Source organism: Sinocyclocheilus grahami, unplaced genomic scaffold, assembly GCF_001515645.1.
Source record: "Sinocyclocheilus grahami isolate Dianchi unplaced genomic scaffold, SAMN03320097.WGS_v1.1 scaffold301.1, whole genome shotgun sequence".
Taxonomy (NCBI): Eukaryota; Metazoa; Chordata; class Actinopteri; order Cypriniformes; family Cyprinidae; genus Sinocyclocheilus; species Sinocyclocheilus grahami.
The window spans coordinates 1,004,238-1,028,189 of NW_015505480.1; the positions used below are offsets into that span (position 1 = coordinate 1,004,238).

General features: G+C 41.0%; 1 protein-coding gene across 1 annotated transcript in view; it reads left to right on the forward strand.

The window, feature by feature from the left end:
* The window catches only part of LOC107601184 (syntaxin-binding protein 5-like), a 102,371-nt gene that overhangs the window by 70,165 nt on the left and 8,254 nt on the right, over window positions 1-23,952 (forward strand). The window contains exons 10-22 of the mRNA XM_016293252.1: window positions 1,063-1,135; window positions 1,247-1,394; window positions 2,070-2,137; window positions 2,596-2,636; window positions 9,940-10,160; window positions 11,187-11,371; window positions 12,107-12,232; window positions 13,034-13,185; window positions 14,337-14,399; window positions 16,667-16,714; window positions 18,121-18,171; window positions 20,390-20,671; window positions 21,458-21,827. Of these exons, the coding sequence (XP_016148738.1) occupies window positions 1,063-1,135; window positions 1,247-1,394; window positions 2,070-2,137; window positions 2,596-2,636; window positions 9,940-10,160; window positions 11,187-11,371; window positions 12,107-12,232; window positions 13,034-13,185; window positions 14,337-14,399; window positions 16,667-16,714; window positions 18,121-18,171; window positions 20,390-20,671; window positions 21,458-21,827 (1,828 nt within the window). The remainder of the gene's footprint in view (window positions 1-1,062; window positions 1,136-1,246; window positions 1,395-2,069; window positions 2,138-2,595; window positions 2,637-9,939; window positions 10,161-11,186; window positions 11,372-12,106; window positions 12,233-13,033; window positions 13,186-14,336; window positions 14,400-16,666; window positions 16,715-18,120; window positions 18,172-20,389; window positions 20,672-21,457; window positions 21,828-23,952) is intronic.

A 23,952-nucleotide genomic window follows, 5' to 3' on the forward strand; every position in this document is an offset into this window, starting at 1 on the left:
TGGACTACCTCTCCAGGCGGCGGCGCTTTGCGGGCAGAGCTGCATAGCAATAGCGTGCTCGACTGGGGGGATGTCCACATACACTTGGGCCGCCCCACCATCGAGGGTGGTGAGGACGGAGGAGGCACCAAGTCTGTTTCGGGCAGAAAAAGGTGCCTTCCAAGACTTAGTAACCTCCTCATGCACTTCCGGGAAGAATGAAACTGGAGGCGGCTGCCGACTCCCGGCCTGCGCCCCCCAGGAAGGAGGAGGCCTCCAGTGCAGCCTGACACTCTCGGCAGCCCGGGAAAGCATAGCGGTCAGCTCTGGATCTGACTCGGGCAACGCCACTCTTCCTGACGGAGACAGCGCAGCCGAATCCTCATCTCCAGAGCCTAGCTCGCCCTCCGATGCAGCGATCGACATCCTGTCATCCACCTGTGCTCCCCACAAGATGCTGGACCCCGCCCTGTCCGAGGACCCAGCACACTCGTCCGGGAACACCAGGTGGTGCAACATGCCAGAGGAATGAGAGGCCTGCAGAGACTTACTCGACGGGGAAGCTCTCACCGTGATCCTCAGGTCTCCCTGACCATGAACCGAAGTAGCCCTCCGAGAACCGGAGGAGCTAGAGCGGGGCATGGCAATCGCTCTCGGGCGAGATCCCAATTCGTCAGTCACGACTGACGTAACGTAGAACGTGACTGACTGAAAGGGAACATATCTTATTATTATCAATGTTGAAAACTGTTGCTTGTAACGGTTGCAGCTTAATATTTCTGAGGAAACTGATACTTTTTTTTTTTTTTAGGATTCTTTGATAAATAGAAAATTCAAAAGAGCAGCATTTATTTTAAATATAAATTTTTGGTAACAGAAACGTCTTTACTGTCACTTTTGGTCAATTTAATTTCCCTTTGCCAATTAAAAGTATTAATTTCTTAAAAAAAACAAATTGTATGGTATTTGTAAAAATATGTGCATATATATATATATATATATATATATATATATATATATATGTACTTAAATATGTAGCGATTTATTCATGATTTTACCCATCCTGTTTTCATTTCTCTGCAGATTTTCAGGAACCATATGCTGTAGTGGTCCTCCTTGAAAAGGATTTAGTTGTTATTGACCTTGCACAAAACGGGTACTTATCACCCACAGCATATGCGTCATATTTGTGTCTAACATGTTTGACGCTATCACACTTTTCCACCACATTGTCAATCTTATTTTTTTGACCTCTGATGTTTTTCAGTTACCCTATCTTTGAAAATCCTTATCCCATGATGATTCATGAGTCTCCTGTGACGTGTTGTGAGTACTTAGCCGATTGTCCTGTGGACCTCATACCTGCACTTTACTCTGTCGGGTCTCGCCAGAAACGACAGGGCTACAGCAAAAAGGTACAACAGCATGCACACACTCATTTAAAGGTGCTAATTGGTTAATGATGTCTTTTAAGTTATAATGTCCTGCCTACACACATGCACCTTGACTTTTGAGTGACTAGATTATAGACCCTCGTGAATCGTGCCGTTTCCCTATGCCTGCGTGACTTCAGGCCCCCGCCATGCAGCACATTGTGTCCTCAGACTGTGTGGGTCAGAGACACAGACAGGGGTATTTATGGGTATGAAAGAAATCATGACCCCTCAGCCAAGACTGGAGTGCGGAGTGTAAGTTCTGGGTTTGTCTCCCACAGGGAGCAGGTTAACTCAGACGGCCCACTTTGAATCACAGCACTTCTGAATACCTTTGAATAAACTGCTTCAGCTTTGATGCCTTGTGAGGAAATGCTTTCCTATAGAGTCTCGCCAGCCGTTTAATAAAGGTTCCACCCACGTTGCAGAAATGTTTTGTGGCTGCCAGTGCAAGCCACAGTCATTATATTAAGAGTATGCTTACTAAAACATACAAATTGGCCGATTTCGTTTTATTAAGTTTCCCAGGAATGCTCACATGCTTTAGGGCAATGTCTACTAAATTTCCTCTATTCTCATATGTCGAGAAATGTCGGATTTATGTGGTTTGCTTTCGTGGATTTAAGTGCTTTTATGTGGTTCTGTTGTTCATCACAGGAATGGCCTATCGGTGGTGGAAACTGGGGCTTGGGCACACAAAGCTACCCTGAAATAATAATAACTGGGTAAGAGCAGTGTGCGCTTGTGTGTGAGCGAGTGAATGTGTGTGTATGCTCAGTTCTCTCTTGTCATTCGTAGTTCTGCTGAAATGGCAGAAATGGCAAAAAAAGACTTAAATGGAGTAAAAGAAGAAGGCAGGGTATAAGAAGAGGGAGGAGGAGTGCAGAAGAGAGGGTAATGAGCAGGACAAGATGGTAGCGAAAGGGAAGTATGACAAAAAAGTAAGCATTTTCTGATGTACCGCCCATGGGATGACAGAAGCTTTTTTAGTGGGTTTGACAGCAGTGGGAAGAGCACTTCCTCTCATCTCTTGACTAGCTTTTATCTGACATAGCAACTTAGCTTACCTCGGTGGTTTGTTTGAGTACATGTGGTATTGGGAAAGTGGCAGTGAGTTTATGTAGGTTTGTGTATGAAAATGTATGAGACAGTTAAAATAAAAGATTCTCTGCTCTTCTTGCAGGCATGCAGATGGTTCAGTGAAGTTCTGGGATGCTTCAGCAAGTGAGTACCGAGCCTTTCTGACTTCACATTCACCTTATTTACCACTTGTGTGCGGTATAATAGTTCTATTTACCACAATGTGTGCGGTATAATAGTTTTTCAAATCTCATAAACTTGCTTCAAACACATTTGTATTTCATATTGAATTCGACAGAAACATTTATCTAAAAACAAAAGTTTTATATCAGATTTTTGTCATCCTTCGGACATGAACACATGACCTTGGTATTGCTAGTGATATGCACTGCTATTTTGGCGACAGCAAACACTGTAGACCAAAGTGGTTCAATCATATTACTGTGAATGGCAAGTGCAACACTCAACATAGCGGAATTAGTAAGCTCTGGTGCCTATGGAAAGAGTCAGTTTACTGACTGCACATGCCCATCGGCTTTACCAACCCAAAATACATGCTTTTTTCACTCAATGTGAGCAATTTGAGAACAGCATTTATGGGTCAGTTTATGTCAGATGTTATTGCTATTTTGAAATACGTTATTTAAATGTGAGTTTGGTAAAGCAGTTTTTTGAGATTATGATATTCCCCATTCAAGTGGAGTTGGTGTTGCATGCCTGAAATTGCTGCCCGGAGGCATTACAAATCAGTTGAACTGATTTTCTTTGAAAGGGACTTTGGCTACAGTTACAATCACATTTGACTAACACTGTTAAATATCTAATTAATAACTGGATTCTGCTGACCACTGTTGGAGTATAACTTGACTTCAGACATAATTTACCTTAACAATAAGATAATTTTCCATGATTTATGACCCAAATGGAGACTGACCTTACAATGTCACACACAAAAAATTCCCCAGATCCCACAGGCTTTTTCTGACCTTGTGCACCGCTGAGAGAGACCAGTGTAGGAAACTTTTTCCTCGTCGAAGCAGAAAACCAGGAGACGTTGGGATATCTTTCATACAGAAGTCACTCTTTATTGAGGACTCGCTGTGCGTCGCTGCAGTCATCCAAGTCTGACTATAGCTCGGCACAGTAGAGTTTATATACATTTTAAGGGGGCGGGATTCATTCAGTGGAGGTGGAGACAATCTAAACAAAGCATGCAAATGCAATACAGGAATCAGCCCGTTACCGGAATTTCTCCAGCCCTGATCTCATCAGCATAACAGTGTCATTCAAATGCATAGGTGCTAATCCAATCAGTCTGACAGTCCTAATACATTCAGCATAACTACTCAAAGACTGGGGCAGAGGCACCAAGAGCCATTACAAACAAAAGGTGATCGTCTCAGTAATCTGGTTCATTTTACTAACAATAAGAGAACAGGAACAGACAGGAACCTCTTGCCACACCTTGCTTAAGACAATCATTTGTCCGATGCAATTCTTAAATTTGTAATCCCACACCAGCGTGGTGAGAGTGTTACCTGTATGCCATTTGACCTTGCTTAAACTGTGAGCTTGACAGACTACAGTTTCCACTGTTCCTGTACCTCCTGTCGGTGCTAAAGGACATATTGCAATATTAAAAATACCACAAAGGTTGTAAACCTCTCACACAAGTGCTTGTTTAACGTTCAAATGGGTTTTCTTAGTGGTAAGATAATTTAAAACCAAAGTGGGCCTCATTTTGTTCACCAATGAAATATAAAGCTAAAGCTAGACAGGACTTTTTAATCCTGCTAAAACAGAGTGGCTAATCTTATGCCATTTAATCTTTTTTTGCTTTGGCTGAACTGAACAATTGGAATCAGTGGATTAGAGGCCCTCAAAAATTGGACAAAACACATTTATGCATTTGATGGCATTGAAACACTTCCCATCATTCATTTAATCCTCTAAAACCTTAATTGTACAAATCTAGAAGTTATATGACTTTGTTCTTTGGAATGCTAGATTCTGATTTGTTTATTCACAGCATTTTGTGGTCTTTTTTTATTGTCCAAAGCGACCTATTTTCTGTTAAAGTGTGTTAGATTCATGTCTAAAATAATTTAAGTTAAAATTAGTTTGTGTCCTTTATTTATTCATTCATTTATTGATATGAGAAGTAGTTGTGTAATAAAACAGATAATGTACAGTCAGCTGGTGATATGCAAAATGATTATGCAAAATAAACCTCTTCAAATGAATACAACATAAGGATGCATCAATATTAAAGTTCTGTCTGAAACCATTAAGACTAATTATTTTCTTGTTCTTGGCTGATCAACAGTAAATTGCCATTTTTAAATGTAGTGCTAGTTTGATTAAATAAATGCAAAATAAAACACAAAAAGTAAAATCAATTTTAAATGGCACAGGTGAATTTAGACATCACAACATTATAATGTACAGTATGAAAATGGATACGCTGGATGAAACGCTACGGGAACGCCTTGTAATGTGTAATCACACGCCATGTGTAATCAGTCCAATGGCATGGGCGAGACGTCACGGGCGGGGTGACGTAACGACCAGGAAGCTTAAAAGCACGTGCGGTGGAACCGGCGTCAGCTTCTAGGAATGAAGCAAGCGCTCGCAGGGATGCCGGAAGTATGGCACTGAGACGCAGCGTCTCGTTCCCTTCGGGGAACCATGGTTACATGCGTAACCCGAGACGTTCCCCTTCAGGAACTCGAGCTGCATTGAAACGCTACGGGAACGAGAATGCCCACGCCGCCAGACTTACAAATCCCTGCCTAGTGTGGAAGAGCTCAGCTAAAGCGAGAGAACGGAGCCAGGAGTGGCGCAGAAAGCAGGTAGGCACCTGACAATGTAGTAGGCGGGGACATCCCACCCAAAGGCCAACTTCCGAAGGAGTGAGTCTTGACCCCCAACGGAGAGGGGAGATCAGAGGACTCGAGGCTATGGAGTAGCATCCTGATCCACCGCTTAGCATAAGCTTTTCTGGCCGGAGGCCTCAGCCTCAGAGCACCACGGAGGAAACTAGGGGGTGTCTGGTCACTGACTGGCCACCGAGAGGGGCGTGGTAGGTCGCAATGGCCGCCACGTAGACCTTCAGGGTTGTAATGACAGTATCATTTATTTATTCATTATTAATTTGTAATTATAGGGAATTAATGATTATTACCACATTCAGGTTTTGCTAGAACTCGGGTCTGAATGTCCCAAGTCCACCTGATTAAACCATTCCAAATTTGTTAGTTTTACTTCAAATCAAGGTCGTCCAGCGAGCCGGTGATTCTTAGTATCTTTTAACAAATTTAATATGTGTCTTCCTGGCCACGGTCAACACAATTAAGCTTATTTGTAATCTCTTAACAGAGGTAATTATTATAAGTAAGCTACGAGCTAAGTAGCAAGCAAGGATCGTTTTGGCATAGGTTTAACCTTAAAATTATATGAGCCAAGAAACTTCTTGTTTATAAATGAAACATGAATTTTATTGGCTAATCTAGATTACATAAAAACCTAACTAAAACATACACACACATACACACAAAGATTCAAGGAAAGGAGTCAACGGAGTTGCATTAAGTTTCGCGAGTGGTTTTAAATTCAGCCTAGGAGAACACCAAGCAGCGACTGTCTTATCTTTACTGTTTAACTTAGCTCTACACCAGTTCAGCAGATCTGAAGAGTTTGTTCGTTTACTTGCGTTCTGTTTAGTTGAGAGCTGAACGCTGAGGCAATTCCTTCGCTGACATCAACCAAGAATATGGGATTCATGTGCTGGGTGATCAGGGTCTATTCCTATTAAGAAAATCCCTACAGGGTCTACCTTGCGGAGAAACGGGCCTGCAGGAACTCCAACACTGTACCAACTGGGCAGTTAACTGGGTCGAGCTGGCGGTCTCCGCACCAAGAAGTGAAAAGTTTCCACTTCAAGGCGTACCGTTTCCTCGTTGAGGGAGCTCTGGATTGGAGGATGGTCTCAACAACCTCGGTTGAGAGACCGGAAGCTACGAGTAACTTCCACAGCTCCGGGCGGGGGTGGAATATCGTGCCCTCCGCCTGTGAGAGGAGGTCCCTCCTGACGGGAATTTCACATGGAGAGCCGTCGAGAAAGGAAATCATGTCCGAGAACCATACTTGGCCCGGCCAGAACGGGGCTACAGCAGATGGACCCCGTCCCGGCGCCCTCTCTCCAGAACTCCCGGGAGCAGAGTGATTGGGGGAAAGGTGTACAGACGAAGCCTCAGCCATGTCTGTACCATGGCATCCAGCCCCCGTGGAGCTGGATGAGTCAGAGAGTATCAGAGGGGAGAGTGCAATGTCTCTTGAGTCAAGAATAGGTCCACCTGAGCCTGGCCAAAAACTCTTTGTACCCCGGGCCTCGGCCCCTGCCTCAACTGGATGTCTGCTTCCATAATGAAAAGCCCAGGAATGTGAACTGCTCTCAGTGAGAGGAGTTTGCTCTGAGACCACACAAGGATCTGGTGCACCTGCCTGTAAAGAGGGCACGAACGCAGACCTCCCTGGTGGTTGATATAAGAGATCGCCGCTGTGTCGTCGGTGCGCACCAACACATGGTGACCTCTTAGGTCTGGGAGAAAGTGTTTCAATGCTAGAAACACAGCCAGCATCTCCAGGCAGTTGAAGTGCCACGTGAGATGGTGGCCGCTCCACAGACCGTGGGCTGAGTGGCCACTCATGACCGTGAGGGATGCGTCCGTCGCTAGCATTATGCGGCGACAAGGAGCTCCCAGCACCAAGCCCTGAGCCAAGAACCAAGGTTTCCTCAACATGTCTAAGGCACGTAGGCATTGCTGCTTGACCGTGAGCTTGCGAAGCGGGTTTCCCCTCGGGGAGAACCCCTTGGTCTTGAGCCACCACTGTAGGGGTCTCATGTACAGCAGGCCAAGAGATATCACGTTGGATGCAGCTGCCATCAGACCCAGGAGTTTTTGAACTGCTTGACAGTGAGTGACAGGCCTTCTTTCACTCTCGCGACTGCAGTGAGGATCGACTCGATCCGAACAGGGGACAAACGTCCCTGCATCGTGGTTGCATTCCACACCATGCCCAGATAAGTGGTTCTCTGTAATGGAGAAAGCACACTTTTCTTGGCGTTAAGTCTTAACCCCAGCTCTTTCACGTGAGCGAGAATGACATCTCAATGCCTCAAAGCTCAGATTGAGCTAGTATGCGGATGCCCTTGAGTCAAAGAGGAGCCAGCGCAGCATCCACACACTTCGTGAAAGTGTAGGGTGAGAGTGCAAGGCCGAAGGGAAGAACCCGATATTGGTAGGCTTTTGCCCCCAAAAGCCACCTCAGGAACTTCCTGTGATGGGGAAGGATGGAGATCACACTAGCTTATGCTCAGACTGTCCTAGCGGAGTTCTGGCGAGCGGAGGCCTTAGAAACCCTCTGTAGCAAGAGGAGGCCTGACGACACTCACTGAAAAAAGGCTCAACATGACGACTCTCTAAAGCAAGAGGAGGCCTCTCGAAGCGCAACCCTCCATCCTTTTCTGGAACGATGAAGTACCGGCTGTAGAACCCGGACTCTCTGTTGAGAGGAGGAACCACCTTGATGGCCTCCTTCCTCAAGAGAGTGTTTACTTCTTGTTCCATTACCAGAGCCTGCTCGGGGCCCCACCAGAGTGGGAATCACCCCGTTGAACTGAGGCAGAAGAGAACCACGCTGGATTCTGTAGCCTCTCTCTGCAGTGTGCAGGACCCACCGAGACACATTTGGCAGTAGTTTCCACACTGAAGAGAGACGGACACCGTGTAATGCAGTGTATACCACTCTTCCCCAGAGGGAGCTGGCCCTCAGAAGTCCTAGGCCTTAGGCGTCAGGACGTTTTAGACGAAGACTATCCAGCGAGAATGACGGTCCGCAGAACCGCCTTCTGCTAGAAGCCTTCGGCCTGGGAGCGCCCCTCTGACTCTAGACTTTGCGGAGTACGAGAAGTGACGCCCCCAGAATGAGGAGCTGGAACACGGTAGGTTGGGACTGCTCCCGCCCAGCAGCCCCTGCTGACTGCCTCAACCTCCTCAGAGGAAGAGAGGTAAACACGTGCTCTCACTCGAATATCTAATTACTCATAGTCAGATAAATACTTCATTTTATTCCTCAGAATTAAATGCAGTCAAACAACCAGATGAGTAAACACGGTCTGGTGTGATAAGATTCACATCAAAAAACGAAAATGATGTAATACGCTCAGTCACACAAAAAATATCAATCTCCTCAGAGAAAGGTAGCTGCAGCAGCGAGCTTTCACTCAGAGGGGGAAGAAACCGCAGCGCGGGCTTCCGAGCCTCGAGAACAAGCTCTAGATCTAGGGAACGTGGGTGGAGATAGGAAGAGCCATCTCCAACCCGTCCGCCAGATCATGTGCGATCCCCGCGATCTCAGCCGCTGCCGTGCCTCGGCAGCAGCAGGATTAGAATCGTAAGATCACAGGCACGGACACACTCCTTGGAGCGTGCCCGACGAGAGGGGAGTGCTTAACAGCGGGAAAAGCACAATCAGTCCCCCGAGAGCCGACTGCGCGAGCTCTGCTCCCCATTAATGCTGCTCATTATAATATTAGGCATAATATGCTTGTGCAACTGGCGAGCTCATCGACGCCCTCCGTATCAATCTCCTCGGAGAAAGACAAGCGGAGTGTTGCGCCCTCTCCCTGGGAGGAAGGACTGCAGCGCAGGCTTCCGAAACCCCGAGAGCGGCCGCCGGATCTGGTGGTTGAGGAAGAAGATAGGGACTCGCCCGTCTACATTCCCTCCACCAGATCCATATGCGAAACCCATGAGCACAGCCGCCGCTCCGCCTCGGCGAAAGCGGGACCAGCACCACGGGAAACGCTAGTGAAGGCTCCCTCCTCAAAGAGAGCCTTCTGAGAGTGAAGCAAGGTAGTAACAAAACACTCGCAGTGTGGGCAGTCGACTCCCTCGAGAGCTGACTCTGCGTGCTTCGCTCCCAAGCAGACATCACACAAACTGTGTGTGTTCCTACCCAAATATAGCGCGGGCAGGGAGGAACACACAGCCTGAATGCTACCTGCTCTCGCCCAAAAGCTTCTCTTGACTGAAGCTTTTACATAATGGAGCTTACAAGTGGACAAACAACACTAAATAAAACTCACAAACAGATAGCGACTGACACACACACAGAGCACTTGCTGAATGACAGAAAGCTGACACCGGTTCCACCGTATGTGCTTTTAAGCTTCCTGGTCATTATGTCACCCCGCCCATGACATCTCGCCCATACATTGGACTGATTAAACATGTGATTCAGAGCGTGGTCCCACTGAAGGCGTTCCCATAGCGTTTTGACACAGCTCGAGTTCCTGAAGGGGAAATCTAATTTTGTGTTAATGACTGGTTGACTACAATTATCTCTTACTTTTTCCTTTGAATTCCATTTACCATGTGTTCAGTAATGCTCCAGGTGCTGTACAAGCTGAAGACAGCTAAGGTGTTTGAAAAGGCACGCTGTAAGGAGGAGAAACCCAGCACAGAGATTGTGGATGAGGACCCATTCGCCATTCAGTTGATGTCTTGGTGTGCCGAGAGCCGCATGCTTTGTGTGGCTGGTGTCTCTGCCCATGTCATCATATACAGGTTCAGCAAACAAGAAATCACCACAGAGGTTGTGCAGGTAACAATTTGTTGTTTATACTTTTTAATGTTTAATTTTGTAAGAATTATGTAAGATTTTTTTTTAATTGAGGTGCTCTTGACTTAAAAAAGACTTTGTTTTCTGGAGTGTAATGAGTAATGCTGCCCTTATAGACACGCTCAGTCTCTCTTATTCCCAGTCTTGACTGCCATGACTCATAACATTAATAATAATATAAAATCTGTTCATTAAATGGATGTTGTTCAGTGACTTGAATGTGTTTGTGCATTTGTACGTGTATGTGCCGTCTACAGAGCCAACTAAGGATATCCGAGGAACAGTTGTTACTCAGATGCTTAACTAAATCTCTAAGCCTTTCAAAGCCGTTTTAATTAATGTTCACCACATCTAGCTGTATATTGAGTTTGAATAATTAATACTGAATTCATTTTGCCCTCTCCCTGTTTTTTGCAAGCTGTACATTTGCATACTGATGCTTCTGTGACCCATAAATAAATGAGCGCTTATGGTAATGCTGTTAGAAAATATATCTGTGAATAATTTGAATTTCCATATGATTTATTATGGGAAAAGATATAATGTGGTAGAGTGAAGCAATTAAGCAATAGTGCTTTATTAAAGCTTAATCAACGCAACTTATTTACATATTAATACATGACTCATATAAACAGGATAATAATGAATAAAATGTTTGAATACAGTCATATTGGGGACACCTGAATTTCAGGCACAGGAACGAATCTCATTGGTTAACAGAGGCGCATGCTCAGCGCAAATGTGGGAAAACCATTAGTGTTACCATCGTCTGCTGACAGAACGTTCACACTTCTGTATAATGAGGGCAAATTAAACCTATTAGCACCTTCAGTCCCGTGACTCTCACACTCACTTGGAAGAGACACGCACAGCAATTAGCGTGTCTCATATTAAGAATAGCGACACCGATGGGGATCAATTAACTCAGTGTGTTTAGCTGATTCATACCCATCTGTTCTCAAGCACAATAGTGTCAATTACATGTGTACGTGTGTGTGTGTTTTACAGTTATTGGAGGTCAGGTTACAGTATGAGCTGAATGATCTGGAGTCTCCAGAAGGAGGAGGAGATCAGACACCAGCTCCTCCCACACCAAGCACCTCTCCCAGTCCACAAACCGCCACCCCTCAGACACACACTTCCACTAGCAGCAACTCATCAGATGGGATCCGAGACAACATACCGTGCCTCAAGTAATTCTGTATTTTAATACACATAGCAGGGAATCCAAAAGTCCAAGGCTACTCGTGTTAATGCCTCTATTTTACTTTTTTTTTTTAAATGCAAATGTTATTATCGGTGGAACATTTTGATTACAAAATTGAAAAAAGGCTTCTTTTTTAGTATTTGTTATGTTGCCCATTTCCTTTGACAGCAGCATTCAGCCCATATTAACTCCACTAATTTGTGTTAAACCTGATGACCAGGTGATCCATCATGATTTGAAAATGATCCAAACATCGTCTTTACAAAGGAGTTCACATGATCAGTTTATTTGATTTGTGAGAACCCAACAGATAATATGCACCACATTTAAGTGTCAAGTTAAAAATAGTTCAGCTTTTACAAACACTTTTCAGGACTTCTGTGTTCTGTTCCATTCAGCTGCACCGTGTCTGGCTGTTTCCAAAGAGAGCGTTGAGGGATGTAGTTGCCACTGACTGAAAGTTAGTGTTCACAGTATTGACGCAAATTGTTGTCTGACAAATCAGACAACAAAGTTGCACTGTGAGGCCCCTTTTTGGCACATCTTTGTATAGCTGTTACTAGATTTTGTTAGTTTTTGTGATTAATCATGACACTTTCAATTGCTTGGGTACTCATGCCCATCCTCAGTATGTAATTTATGACATTATACAGTAAATGTTGTAAAAACAATTTGGCAGGGACTGTGTATAACCCATGTCCTCTCTCTGTCATTCCCTCAGGGTGCGCAGCAGTCCTCTGAAGCAGTCTCCAGGGTATCAGGTGGAGCTGGTGGTACAGCTGGTGTGGGTCAGTGGAGAGCCGCCCCAGCAGATCAGCAGCTTGGCCATCAACTCCAGCTATGGCTTGTGAGTTACCTGAAGATTTGAAGACTTGTTTTACATTGTTTCGTCAGGTGGCGCAGCAAATGCTGCAGACTGTCAGAAATGTTTATGAAAAGACAATATTTGCTTTGTTCTTTTATTATATTAAAATATTTTAAAATATTAACATAAATTTAAATATATATCAAGATTTTCAATGAATAAGGACAACTATGTTGGTTTGTTCCTCAAAACTTGGCATACACAATCCTTCAAAGTTTGGGGTCTGTATTTTGTAACGCTTTTGAAGGAAGTCACTAATGCTTACCATTGGTGCATTTATTTGATCAAAAATACAGTTAAACAATAATAATGTGAAATAGTATTACAATTAAAAATACCCTTTAAAAAAAAATTTGCTGTAATGCTGAATTTTCAGCATCACTGTTACTCCAATTTTCAGTGTCACATGATTCTTCATAAATCATTCTAATATGCTGATTTGGCACTCGTACAATTTATTCTTCTTATTAAAGTATTACCATATCAGTATAAACCATCCCCCCCCCCCAGGATTCACTTTGAAGAACAGAATTCAAAATAGAAAGTAATATAGAATAAAGTGGATAGAATAAAATGTCTTTACTGTCACTTTTGATCATTTTAATGCGTCCTTTTAATGCATCAAACTTTTGAATGTGTGTATAAATGATAAATGATTGTGTGCGTAAATTATATTAATTTGATTAAATAATCACTATACCAGCACTAAACCAGCATAAACCAAAATTCTTCTAATTTGATGACAAAAGCACTTTCTGTCTTTTATGTTTGTGTGTAACATAGGGTGGTGTTTGGCAATAGCAATGGTCTGGCAGTAGTGGATTACTTACAGAAGACTGTTCTGTTGAATCTGGGAACTGTGGAATTGTACAGCTCTAATGATCCGTATCAGAGACAACTGCGATCTCCCCGCAAGAGCCGACAGCCTTCTGGAGGTCTGATATACACACAAACATGGTTTTCATCTGTAATAGACAGAGCACATACAGGTGCATCTCAATAAATTAGAATGTCGTGGGAAAGTTAATTTATTTCAGTAATTCAACTCAAATTGTGAAACTTGTGTATTAAATAAATTCAAAATGGCCATGGTGTTACTGTGCTTGATTGGCCAGCAAACTCACCAGACCTGAACCCCATAGAGAATCTATGGGGTATTGTCAAGAGAAAGATGAGAGACACCAGACCCAACAATGCAGATGACCTGAAGGCCACTATCAAAGCAACCTGGGCTTCCATACCCCCTCAGCAGTGCCACAGGCTGATTGTCTCCATGCCACGCCGCATTGATGCAGTAATTCATGCAAAAGGAGACCCAACCAAGTATAGAGTTCCTGTACAGTAAATGAACATACTTTCCAGAAGGCCAACAATTCACTAAAAAAATTTTTTATTGGTCTTATGAAGTATTCTAGTTTGTTGAGATAGTGAATTGGTGGGTTTTTGTGAAATGTGAGCCAAAATCATCACAATTAAAAGAACCAAAGACTTAAACTACTTCAGTCTGTGTGCATAGAATTTATTTAATACACGAGTTTCACAATTTGAGTTGAATTACTGAAATAAATGAACTTTTCCACGACATTCCAATTTATTGAGACGCACCTGTATATATGAACACAGTGAGCCTTTTAACAGCACCATTGGCAGGACATGCAGCTGTGCAGTGAGGGGATACAGCAGTGTGACCCCTGCTGGTGGATAGCACAATTGCAGCTAAACACATGCTAGTAAGGAAGAGATGATTGCTGGGACTTGGCAATGGATTGCTTGTTAGATTATCTGGTGTGTATGTGCGTGTTTGTGTCGGGGGTAATGAGTGATATTTAGCGGGGGGCTGGGATCTGTCGGATATGTGCACAGGGTGAGTGCTGATCAGAGCAGCTGGGTTCAGCTCCTGTCTGCCCATCTGCCTCTCAACTCCGAGATCAGAGCAAAGGCTACACACTGCACCTCACACTAAAGAGTATAGGCAATTGTACTGTCTAAAATACATCTTAGACTACTTTTACACAAGGTAGCGGATACTAGCACACTTTTCACGTTTTCCATAGTGTGACAATCATGTTTCTCTTTCTCTCTACAGGGCTTTGTGACATTAACGAGGGCTCAGCCACCTCAGAGGATCGCTGCAAATCCCCCACCTCAGGTAAAACACCCCTCAGAGCATGACACAATCCATTCTGCCTCCTGCCACCATCATACCGATCAGTCCCGACACTGGAGTCTGCTGAAACACAGATGTTATGAGCTCCACAGGGGGGCATTTTAGCATTTCAACCGTTTCCTCTGCACAGGACTAAAGGGATAGTTCACCTAAAAATGAAAATTCTGTCATTATTTACTCATTGTCATGTTGTTTCAAACCTGTATTGACTACATTTCTTCTTGGAAAAGAACTGCAACCGTACACTGTTGTTCAAAAGTTTGGGGTCAGCGAGAATTAATACTTTTTTTCAGCAAGGATGCATTAAATTTATCAAAAGTGACAGTTACATTGTTACAAAAGATTTCTGTTTTCAGATGACAATAATAAGAAATGTTATTTTAGCATTAAATAGGCATATTAGAATTATTCTTAAAGGGTCATGTAACATTGAAGACTGAAGTAATGGCTGCTGAAAATTCAGCTTTGCCATCTCAATAATTGCATTTTTAAATATATTAATATAGAAAACGGTTATTTAAAATTTTAACAATATTTCACAAAATTACGGTTTTATTTTTTTTTATCAAATAAATACAGCCATGCTTATGATATTTTTAAATATTAAAATTGACCCTTTAACCTTTTGAACAGTAGTGTATGTCAGGTCTTCTGTAGTTTTGTGTGGGGTTCAAACCAACATTGAAATTATTTACTGAAAATCTTGACATCCCTTCATGAGTTTTCATTAACCTAATTGAACCCATTCACAAAACCTGTATTATATGTTTACACACTAGACTGATCTGAAAAACAACATGAGGGTGAGTACATAATGATTTTTGAGTGATTCCTTTAAGATTCATTACTAATTAATCCATAGTACACCAAAAATCAAGCATACACGTGTGTGGATTTATTTTGTTATTTTCTCAGTATTAAACAAGCCCTTACCTTACGTAACATCCTAAAACTTTGTGCATGTGTCAGTGGAGGAGAACAAAAGTTCACAAAGGTCACAGATGACTGATGATGGCTGGCAGTGTGATGAATGGTAATGCTGACTGACATTGTGACAAGTTGCTGGCGCCTGATGAGAGAATAGTGGTTAAACATCTGGGCTAGAAGCAAGTCATAGGTTCAAACCCCTGAAGGGGTGATTCATGACCTGAGGAGCAGCACCATTGTGCCCTTCAGCAAAACTGTCTCTGTTTCAAAGCGTTTGCTAAAATAAACATCCACAGCAATCATAAAGACCACACTAGATGAATTGTTAGGAAGTGGTTTCTGAAATTATGTGTGCAAAAGAGTCGAAAATGTAGCAACTGCTTAGACACTGAGCAAGAAACAGCTGTTTTTGTGGGCGGAAAGGACACATTAAATCTAAATTTACTAGACAACGAAAGCTTGTAAATGCACTGTAAAACACAGCACTCTTAGTTGAGAGTGCTTTTAGACTGTAGTTAATGAGGTATTGATTGCTTTCAGATACTGTCACAGAATTGTGTAACCAAATATTTAATCGAAGATGTGTCACATAGAGGTTTTACTTAGATCTTTTAGATTCATGTTATGCAAATAACACTTTCCAAGGGATAACCCCCCCCCCAAGATTCTTAACCTTTGCTATAATATCACGTCTTCCTCTGGGGTGGGAAAAAAGAACATTATTTAGCCATCATTATTCAAATTTGCATTGTTTTTGTGGATAGAATGCAAATATAAAATGCAGAAATATTCAAGGTTAAAATACAGATAAGACAAGGTAATCTTAAAGCATTTGCATTCTCTTTCTTTAGTTCATTTAACACAGCTGAAGGTGGCGTGATAAGCCGAATACAACTTAAAAAACTCCTAGAAAGAGCGTGACATTCAGACTCGGAGACCGGGGCAGATCTCAAAATAGAGATAAGATTTGCTCCGAAAGGTCAGAGCAGAATGAGAATGTATTTCCAAAATGACTTAACCTTCAGTTAGAGCACAGACCTCTGCAGCTGTTCTCTCAGCAAGTGTTTTGATCAAATATTGAAAGAAGGTCTCTGTAATTATTGTGCAAATAGCAGCTTACACTAGCTGTAAGACCTCGACATGGGCAGATACAGAACAAATGATTGCAACTGCCACAGAAAGCCAAACCAAACGCATAACAAACAAAACAACCTGGGTCGATACATAATCTTTCACGTTATGGCTCTCCTGCGCTGTATGTTGCTCCCAAAAAGCGTAAAATATCTCTTAACTGCTCATATGCTTTACTTCCTCCCAAAAAGTCTTGATGTCAAACCATCAGCAATTCTACAATGGAGGAGGGAGAGGAGGTAAGGTTGGATGACGATGTAGAAGAGGTTCCACTGGTTTTGTTCGGCCACACTGTCTCTGTCTCTATGTATGAACAAAACAGAGGAAGCAGCTGTCCTCAGAAATAGTTACTTGAATAACCCTGATGGAAATTCCCACTGCATGCTACGTTTATGTAGCACGCATGTAACATGGTGAAATGTGCTTGTGGTGATTTGCTTGAGGCATTTCTCTTTCGCCACACCGGTGGCTGCGTGACTGCGTCCTATAATTGTCTGTCTGTAGGAATGAAGGTTTTCGGTTTGTTGTCTTCCTGTACTTCCTGTCTCTTTATGTCCGTACATCTCCGCACAGGATTTTGAACAATGCACATTTATTTAGATGGATTGCAACCAGCAGTTGAATTCACTTATATATGCTTTTGTGGAGTACTATTAGGAAACAAAACATATAGTTTTGGGTAATTGATCATTTAGTTTTCTTTAGTTGTTCTTATATAGACAAGCTGTGAAGGCTGTTTTTGTTTTGTTGCTTTCTTAATGATTTTTTTATGACTGCTGAGCTCATTACACTGCAAAAAAAACAAAAAAAACAACTTTAAATCATTATTTTGTCTACTTAAAATATCTTAACCTCTTTAAAGGAAATAAATGCTTTTTTTGAGAAGCAAAACTGTCTAAAATATTTGGACTTATTTTAAGAGTATATAAAACAAAAATAATAAAAATCTATATAGTGCTATCATTAAATATACCATTTAGTTTAATTAACATTCAGTTAATCAATGAACATAAACATTGTAAAAATACATCTAAAACTGTAATGTACATTGGAAAATAGTATTAAAATAAAAACATAATGATCTTATTAAATTTTGTTTCTCAAGTAAATTTATCTTGTTTTAAGAATGTTTAGATATTTTTGCTGACAAAACAAGGTCACATGTTCATCTGCCAGCTATTTATCATTAATTTATGAAAGATAATAGATAAGTCAACATATGCCTATGTGGCAAGGGTATATATATCATACTAAATGTTCAAACTCATCCATATAAGCCATAATGTCTAGTTTGTATTCTCCTGTGTGGTGCATGCTTGTGGCATGGGGTGCTGAGAATGATTGTTTTCTCTGTTCTGATGTTAATTCTTTTCCTTTCAGGGCTTTGTGTGGCCAAATTACACCCGTTTACATCCCAGTACTGTTTGTCCAGCATGCAGCATTATGCAGTTTGTCTTTGACTCGCTGAAAAATATTGCAGTGTCTCCTTTGTCCTGTTTGAAGCATTTGTGTCCCTCAGGATGATTAAAAAAAACCTTTAGCTATGTTGTCTTGGTGTTTTCTCCAGCACAACTAGTTCAAGCATTGCATGGCTTTTACTGAGGCTTCAATGTGTTTGTAAAGAGAGGTGTTCTCTTTTTTCCAGCTAAGATGTCACGGAAATTAAGCTTGCCTACTGAGCTAAAGCCAGACTTGGGTAAGCCTTGACTTTGTGTTCATGCTACACAGCTTTTGAATGTGGAGTCCATCAGCACATAATCAGAAACTGGAGGGTCCACATGCTCATTAGCTTTGAACATCTCATGTCAGTTAGCCCAAGACTATGGTGGCTTTCTGAGATTGAAACATGAGTTATGAAATACAGTTTATCAGAAAAGGTCCATCTGAAGCTGATTTTCTTTTGTATTGATTTGTGGGTCTGACATACATATGGGTCATGACTGTATTGGTTTATCAAAAGGCTTGTGAGTGTTTCCATAAATGGTACATGTAAGCATGGCCAAAACCACTGCATCACTTTCATGTAGTCATGGTCCTCTGTCAGTCTTCCTAACTCTTATCCTGAATAACACAAGTCAGCATTTGCCAGTTCAGCATTTGCTGGTATTTAATTCAGTATCAGATTCAGTTCGGTCATCACTTTCCAGCAGGAGTGTTTTTAAGGGAGTTCCCTCAAGGAGTACTTTTCTGGAATTGCACTGATTTGAAATGGAAATCAGATGAGCAGTTTGATGTAAAGATCATTTTCCCCTCACATATCATTGCCATATATAAACTTCTACAGGATATCAGTTAATTGTTTTGAATAAGGAAACGTTAAATGTATACAATTGTTCAAATGTTTGGGATCATTAATTTATTTTCTTTTACATTTTTTTTTCATCAAGGATGCATTTAATTGATCAAAAATGACATTTATAATGATAGTTTTCACAAAAATATTAAGCAGCACAACTTTCTTCAGCATTGATAATATTAAGAAATATAACCATAATTGGGGTCCAAGCACAAAATGGTTTGTGTAGACGATACAATTATACAATGACCATGTCTCTTTTTAAATGTAATTATCCTTAAGTGCCTCTTTATGGAAGTTTTATTCTATGTACGTGGATGATTGTAATATCAAAAGCGAAAGAAGTGCATGGGCTTGATTTAGAGATAATGAAGCCATATGGAAAAGACTGGACATCACGTTGGTTTCATATGAATTACTTTATCACAGAATATTTGTTTTCGATAAGACTTGCGTCGTTTAAAAGTAGACATGCCAAGCTTTCTATAGATATATCTCTCATGTCTTTGTGTCGAGCATTCGCTGAGTTTCAGTTCATTTTAGTGATGCGTTTCTAAATGAAGATCACAGAGACAAAGGCGGCAGACAACGCACCCTGTATGTTTTCTTTATTTTACAAAAGCACAAAGTTTTGTTGTTATTATGTGTGTATACAAATAAAAGTAGACACTTTACAGATTCGATTGATGTATTGCTCTTATCTGTATGATCAAAACTGACGGAGTAATGTAAGTTCCTTTAGGGGCTTTCAAAAGAAATGCAATGAAACGCGCCGGCACGTTTGTCGTCCCCAGAGGGTTAAAACAGGCAAATTCAAAATTAGACAGCAACTCATTGAAGACTGGCGTAATAGCTGCTCAAAATTCAGCTTTGCCTTTACAGAAATAAATTCAATTTAAAATAATTAAAATAGAAAACAAATATTTTAAATTGTAACAGTATTTCACAATAGAACTGATTTTGCAATATTTTTGATCAAATCAATGGAGCCTTGTTGAGCTTAAGACACTTTTTTCACCCAAAACATTAGAAAATGTGGACATTTTGAACGGTAGTGTAGGTTTTAAATGAGGAAGATATTATGTCGTAATAATGGAAACAAATTTTTTTTTCACTGTCACATTCTTCCATTATTTTTATTTATTTGTTTTTTATTTCTAGACTGTACGCATCTTGGATAGGATGACCTATAGGATGAGGGTTTTTTCCCAGAATAGTCCGATTTTCAGACCCCTTTAACATGTCCAGATGCAGATTTATTTTAGAAGATGGTCTAGTAGGGCCAATTTTCAAATAAATGAGGTTGGGTAAAAAGGTCTAAAATATGTAAGTGTTCCAGGAAAATAGGGCATCTGGTCATCCCAATCTTGGGAATACCATTTATCTCCATCACACTGGAGAGACTGCCTCATTTCCCACATCAAAGGTCATTTTCTCACCACTGAAGGATATTGTGTATTTTAACTTGTGCATAAACCACAATCACAAAGGCAGAACATTTATTTAGATCTTAATTCTGCTCAAGACGAAGAGGCTGATATGGAAAAAGTAATCTGTCAATCTGTTGGTTGTCATCTCAGAGTGGGGGCTTTACCTTTTTGTGTTTTTCTCTCTACTGTCCTACTCTCTGTATGTCCCCCGCGGGGTTCCATACCCCTAGACAACAGGGACAACTCCTTCAGCCGCTCACGGAGCTCCAGTGTGACCAGTATTGACAAGGAAGCACGAGAGGCCGTCACATCTTTCTATTTCTGTGAGACGTACAACCGTAAAGCAGATGGCGGACTTACACCTAGTCTGTGGGTTGGCACATCCTTGGGCACAGTCTTGGCAGTCTCCCTCAACATGCCCCCTGCTGGAGAGCAGAGGCTTTTGCAACCAGTCATTGTCTCCCCTTGTGGTAAGTTAGCACATTAGAGGTTTAAAGGAATAGTTCACCCATAAATGAAAAATTACTGAAAATGTACTCTTCAAAATGTGTAGATGAGTTTGTTCCTTCATCGAAACAGGTTTGGAGAAATTTAGCATTACATTACTTGCTCACCAATGGATGCTCTGCAGTGAATGGGTGCCATCAGAATGAGATTCCAAACAGCTGATAAAAACCTCACAATAATCAGTAATCACACAACTCAAGTCCATCAATTAACGTCTTGTAAAGCAAAAAGCTGTGTATTTGTAATAAATTAACCGTAATTTCTGGCCAAAATTCAAGTCCATAATTCTAAAATAATGTAAAAAAAAGTCCATCCTCTGTTGTCTTCTCACATCAAAATCAATTGACTTATTTGTGTACAACTGTTTTCACTTCTTGATCTGTGGATATTTCTCTCCTGATTCAGGTGAGATGACCTTTTCTCTGGAGGAAGCGTTATGGTTTATGGACTCATATTTTGGCCAGAAGCAAAGGTTTAAAGTGAAAGCACTTTAATTATGGACTTGTGGATTATTGTGATGGTTTTATCATCTGTTTGAACTCTCATTCTGACGGCACCCATTCACTGCAGAGGATTCATTGGTGAGAAAGTGATGTAATGCTAAATTTCTCTAAATCTGTTCTGATGAAGAAACAAAGTCATCTACATTTTTGATGAAATTTTCAGCAAATTTTCATTTTTGGATCAACTATTCCCTTAATTTGAAGGTTGGTTTGTTTGACTCTGACATCTCAACCCTCTCTGTACAGGTACTCTAGTCAGGTTGAAGGGCAGTATTCTCCGGATGGCTTTCCTAGATTCTACAGGGTCTCTCCTCCCTTCTGCTTTTGAGCCATGGTACGAACCCAATGCCCCGGCCAACGGAGAGGAGTGGGACAAGGTCCGTAAGAGACGGCCGGCGTCTGTCTCCCCATCCACATCCCAGGAACTGAATGAAAACCAATATGCTGTGCTGTGCTCTGAGAAACAGGCCAAAGTCATAGCCCTGCCCTCTCAGACCTGCGTATTTAAACACAACATCACCGAAACATCTTTTGTGCTGCGGGCAGATGTGGTTCAGATGAACACTGGCATTTGTGTGGCTTGCTTCTGTGCCAATGGACACATCATGACCCTCAGGTGAGAGAAGATGCCCTTAACATAAGCCAGATGAGGGTTGATTTAAGTGCTTTCATTTGGGACTGTGTGTTGGGATGTGTAAATACATAAAAATCTATGACACTTTTAACACTTAGATAAAACTTTAGCAAGCAACATGATTAAGCATGTGAAACTTTTTCACTTTATAGTAAAAAATATCCTACATACACTGCCTTTCAACAGTTTGGGGCTGGTATTTCTTTTTATGTTTTAGAAAGATGTCACTTAATGCTCAACCAGGCTGCATTTTTTTTAGTTACAGTAAAATCAGTAAAGTTTTAAAATATCATTACAATGTAAAATAACTTTTCTATTCTAATATATTTTATAATGTAATTGAGTCTAGTGATGGCAAAGCTGAATTTTCAGGAGCCATTACTCCAGCCTTCAGTGTCACATGATCCTTCAGAAGTCATTCTGAAATGCTGATTTGGAGCTCAAGATATTTCTTATAATTATCAGTGTTGAAAACAGTTGAATATTTTTGTGGAAACTAGCATTAGAAATCTTATGTATGAATAAAAATGTTTTTACTACCTTTTTTGAATAATGCATCCGTGCTGAACAAAACCTAGGGCCAGTTTTACTAAACAGGGCACGAGGGATGGGCGTATCGATCCAAAGTATCAATATATCAATACTGACACGAGTATCGAAAGTATCGATACTCAAACAAAAAATATCGATACTAAGGTGTGTTTTATTTACCAGTGATTTTGTTAATTAAAAAAAAAATGCATACAATATGCATTGAATTGGACGAATAACCTTTGTTAGTGAGTAATTGTGTAGGATAGAACTATTTTCCTGCTCATCTGAACACGCAAATGTTGCAAGACAGAACTAATCAATCACAGAGAGCGTTCGTTCACTTCTGACAGTGCATTCAAACAGGGCTGCTTTTCCCAAAAGTATCATAAGAAAGCATTAAAGCTTTTGGGAACGGTAGCCCTGAACAATGCTTATCAGAGGACAGAAGGACAGAGTTATTTCACAATAAACAAACTGAAATTGTAGCCTACATAGTTTGTGCAATTACAGTTATTTAAATTGAACGTTGAAAGATAATACTGATCATGTTCTATTCTGTAATGTTAATAGAAATCATACACTGTCAGAATAAAAAGGGTAAGCCTTGACTTTGTGTTCATGCTACACAGCTTTTGAATGTGGAGTCCATCAGCACATAATCAGAAACTGGAGGGTCCACATGCTCATTAGCTTTGAACATCTCATGTCAGTTAGCCCAAGACTATGGTGGCTTTCTGAGATTGAAACATGAGTTATGAAATACAGTTTATCAGAAAAGGTCCATCTGAAGCTGATTTTCTTTTGTATTGATTTGTGGGTCTGACATACATATGGGTCATGACTGTATTGGTTTATCAAAAGGCTTGTGAGTGTTTCCATAAATGGTACATGTAAGCATGGCCAAAACCACTGCATCACTTTCATGTAGTCATGGTCCTCTGTCAGTCTTCCTAACTCTTATCCTGAATAACACAAGTCAGCATTTGCCAGTTCAGCATTTGCTGGTATTTAATTCAGTATCAGATTCAGTTCGGTCATCACTTTCCAGCAGGAGTGTTTTTAAGGGAGTTCCCTCAAGGAGTACTTTTCTGGAATTGCACTGATTTGAAATGGAAATCAGATGAGCAGTTTGATGTAAAGATCATTTTCCCCTCACATATCATTGCCATATATAAACTTCTACAGGATATCAGTTAATTGTTTTGAATAAGGAAACGTTAAATGTATACAATTGTTCAAATGTTTGGGATCATTAATTTATTTTCTTTTACATTTTTTTTTCATCAAGGATGCATTTAATTGATCAAAAATGACATTTATAATGATAGTTTTCACAAAAATATTAAGCAGCACAACTTTCTTCAGCATTGATAATATTAAGAAATATAACCATAATTGGGGTCCAAGCACAAAATGGTTTGTGTAGACGATACAATTATACAATGACCATGTCTCTTTTTAAATGTAATTATCCTTAAGTGCCTCTTTATGGAAGTTTTATTCTATGTACGTGGATGATTGTAATATCAAAAGCGAAAGAAGTGCATGGGCTTGATTTAGAGATAATGAAGCC